General features: G+C 35.2%; 1 protein-coding gene across 1 annotated transcript; it reads left to right on the forward strand.

The window, feature by feature from the left end:
* On the forward strand, positions 172 to 3,838 carry LOC107639382 (copper methylamine oxidase-like; the record flags this gene model as incomplete). Its single annotated transcript, XM_016342858.2, has 8 exons — positions 172 to 317; positions 415 to 745; positions 829 to 1,044; positions 1,148 to 1,384; positions 1,799 to 1,984; positions 2,429 to 2,569; positions 2,720 to 2,988; positions 3,383 to 3,838. Coding segments are annotated over 8 exons (1,671 nt in total), but the record flags the coding sequence as incomplete, so codon positions are not given.

The following is a 4,246-nucleotide window of genomic DNA, read 5'->3' on the forward strand; positions in this document are numbered from 1 at the left end:
GGAGAAATGGAATCACTGCCTTAATCTTAAGAAGTTGGCAAAAAATTTGTGTTAGTTATAAAAAACTTTGCTTGTCTTATAGCTCTGCTCTTCTATCCAAAATGGTCTCGGGCTTAATGAACGTATTGAGAACTATTGCCAAATCTGATAGCATTCTTTGTTTCAAGTTAACTTAGGATTCCGTTATTCACTTTATGCCTACAGGACGCTGTGGAGTATGCTGAATGTGAAGCTATTGTGAAGGACTTCCCTCCATTTCGAGAAGCAATGAAGAGAAGAGGGATTGAAGACATGGATCTTGTCATGGTGGATGCCTGGTTGGTTACTCCTTTCAGATGGTTTAAGCAACTTTTTGTTTAGAATTTTTTTCATCTGTCTTACTCTTTCTAATATTTGAGGTGCTGAAATTTTCAGGTGTGTTGGATATCATAGTGAATTTGATGCTCCTAGCCGCAGGCTTGCCAAACCATTAATCTTTTGTAGAACCGAGAGTGACTGCCCCATGGAAAATGGCTATGCCCGCCCAGTTGAAGGAATTTACATTCTTGTTGACATGCAAAATATGGTAGTTCTTGAGTTCGAAGACTGCAAACTAGTGCCCCTTCCACCTGCTGACCCCTTAAGAAATTATACTTCTGGTGAAACCCGGGGTGGAGTTGATAGAAGTGATGTTAAGCCATTACAGATTCTTCAGCCTGAAGGTCCAAGTTTTCGTGTCAATGGCTACTTTATTCAATGGCAGAAGGTAATATTTGTATCTCTAGTTTTTCTAAAATTAATTCATAAAAGCCACATCGGAAACTTCTAAAAGTAATTGCTTATTTGCAGTGGAACTTTCGGATTGGTTTCACTCCTAGGGAGGGTTTGGTCATTTATTCAGTAGCCTATATTGATGGAAGTCGAGGGCGAAGGCCAGTAGCACACCGGTTGAGTTTTGTTGAGATGGTGGTTCCTTATGGAGATCCAAATGATCCTCACTATAGGAAGAATGCTTTTGATGCAGGAGAAGATGGCCTGGGTAAAAATGCCCATTCTCTCAAGAAGGTCAGCGTATTTGCTTTTATTCATGTTTTGCTTATCATAAATTCTTCTTCTTTCTCAGTGTAGATGAAACCCAATTTTAATTTTCTTGGTTTCATTGTTACAGGGTTGTGATTGTTTGGGATATATCAAGTACTTTGATGCACACTTCACAAACTTTAATGGAGGTGTTGAAACAATAGAGAATTGTGTTTGCTTGCATGAAGAGGATCATGGTATTTTGTGGAAGCATCAAGACTGGAGAACAGGTTTGGCTGAAGTACGAAGATCTAGAAGGCTGACAGTGTCTTTTATATGCACTGTGGCTAACTATGAGTATGGCTTTTTCTGGCACTTTTATCAGGCAAGTTTGATGTTTGCATCCATTCATTTTTCTGAATCTGTTTGTCTGGTGAGATTGCAAAAATTAAATTGATGGTGCTTGCTTGTTCTGATTTTCTTTGATATAATCTGCTTGCTTATGTTATTTGATATTCTGAATTGTTTATCCTACCTATGTCGGACTAAAGTGGGTTTCAATGTTGAACTTTAAAATGTTTAACAAAAATGCTATCTACACATCAAAATTCAGCCACCATATATTTGTGGATAAATACATGTGTTGCTTAACTCATTTTCAATGCGTATTTTGTATTTCAACATGTATTCTATACGGTTGGCTTGTTTGGTGGCTGTTTTTTTTGTGTACACAGTACACATAGTATAGTTGAATATATAATTATCTTTCTAATTCTGTATAGCACTTTCCTTCTTGCAGGATGGAAAGATAGAAGCTGAGGTCAAACTCACAGGAATTCTCAGCTTAGGAGCACTGCAACCAGGTGAAACTCGAAAATATGGCACGACCATTGCCCCTGGATTGTATGCGCCTGTCCATCAGCACTTTTTTGTTGCTCGTATGGACATGGCAGTTGATTGCAAGCCTGGTGAAGCTTTCAATCAGGTCTGTGTCCAATTTTGCTCGTCGTTCTGCAGAATGCCAAATGAATATTTCAATTTACAAATTTCGATACTTTGAGGCAGTGTTTTGAAGATAAGCATCAAGTGAACATTGTTTTGAAGAATACCAAATAGTAAAAATACATGGCAGTATCACTTTTCAGGTGTCATGTATTCATCAACCTAATAACTAGTATAACCTTTGTTACTATCACACGCTTGGCTGTATGAAGTTTCTTTTGTGTTTTAATTTTTTTTTTCCTTTCTTTTTCTTGCCAATTTGCCATACTGAACTTCTGAGTTATTTGTTACTCTCTGATTTCTTTTTGGTAAGAAAGAAAAATGGACTCCAACAGTTCTATTATTAAGCTTGAAATTCATCATTGCCATCATATGGTCACAAATAAAATGACAAAACAGTAACAGGGTTCTCCCATTCCCTGCCCAGGTTGTTGAGGTTGATGTCAAAGTTGAAGAGCCAGGAAAGGATAATGTTCACAACAACGCGTTTTATGCCGAGGAAAGAGTGCTTAAATCTGAATTGGAAGCAATGCGTGATTGTAATCCTTTATCTGCTCGTCATTGGGTTGTAAGTTCTTACTAGTTGTTTATATAGCATCAAAATATAGATCGAAACAGGGACAAAAATCTAATATAAATCTTATTACCTACGTTCATTTGTTTAAAAACACTATTTTAAGAACTTTCCTTAATGTGTTTCAAAAATTTCCTGCTTCAGGTTAGGAACACTAGGACAGTGAACCGCACTGGACAGCTAACAGGTTATAAATTAGTACCTGGTTCAAATTGTTTACCCTTGGCTCGTCCAGAGGCCAAGTTTCTGAGAAGAGCGGCTTTCTTGAAGCACAATCTTTGGGTCACTCCTTATGCACATAATGAAATGCATCCCGGAGGAGAGTTCCCTAATCAAAATCCACGTGTCGAAGAGGGTTTGGTTACTTGGGTTCAGCAAAATAGGTCATTGGAGGAAGCTGATATAGTTCTTTGGTTAGTTCTCTAAATCTTATCCTACTGCATGGAGTCATTTGCATGTATAAGATGATGTCAATGATAATTTGTGGTTTAACTACAGGGTTTTATGTTATCCACATGTCTAGTATACTTTTCCTGTCTTTTCCATCTTACACTTGAATATGCAGTGAAACTTATAAGGGGACAATGCATGACTTACCAAGATAAACATGGTGCATTATGAACCAAGATAATCCAATAGCGTAAATTTTAGTATAAGGTTACACCGATAACTTGTGTTAAATCTATATCGTTATACATCGAGTACAAAGTTTAACTCGGTGCATTTTAAGTCATTCCCCTGGCTTGAGGCAGTTATAAACTGATGAGTACACTTCTTTTCCTCTCATGATTTGTTGAAATTTTGCAGGTACGTATTTGGAGTGACTCACATTCCTCGTCTAGAAGACTGGCCTGTTATGCCAGTAGAACGCGTTGGTTTTATGCTTATGGTATACGCCTTTCTACATTACCTTATTTTCCTTGCCATTGTTTCTTGTTGGCATTTAATTTAAGATTCATACTGGATTACTTGGCACTCAAAAAGTCAAAACATAGATTATCTGCTCCTACAACATCTAAACTTGAATGTTATATGGTAATTACCATGCTATGGAACAAAGTTATTCTGGAACATTAGACTGCGTTTGTTTATAGGCGTGAAACACTAAGACAGGAACACAGAGATACAAAATCATATTTAGCAATATGAATATGAATGCAGACATTGTATCCACAAACACTGAATTAGTATATTTGTGTCCTTGTTGATAGGAAAGACACAGAAATACTAACAAGAGACTGTTTATTTTTTTATTTTTCTTTTCATTATTTCAATCAATTTTTCGTAATTATATTTTTTATCATTATATTTTTCTTAGTTTTTGTATGAAAAAATAAAGTAAATTGGACTTTCATAATTTATTTTTTTATATTTAGTTTATCACCAAACAAAATATAAAATATTAATTTTTGTGTTTTATTATCAGTATCCTATCTTGTTTTGTCCTCATAACTAAACACAGCCTAAAAAAACAATGATGAGAAAGAAACACATGAAGAAGAAGAATAAACAAAAAAAAAGTGTGATTCACGTGCATCTTATGTGAATAATTTTTGTTAAGTTTAGACCACCTTAAATAAATTTAATTGATAAAATAATTGGATGTATAACAAAATTGTATATGTTTTAAGTATTTATTAAAAAATATTATATAATAATAAAAAGAAAAAA

This window comes from Arachis ipaensis, chromosome B04 (assembly GCF_000816755.2).
Source record: "Arachis ipaensis cultivar K30076 chromosome B04, Araip1.1, whole genome shotgun sequence".
NCBI lineage: Eukaryota > Viridiplantae > Streptophyta > Magnoliopsida > Fabales > Fabaceae > Arachis > Arachis ipaensis.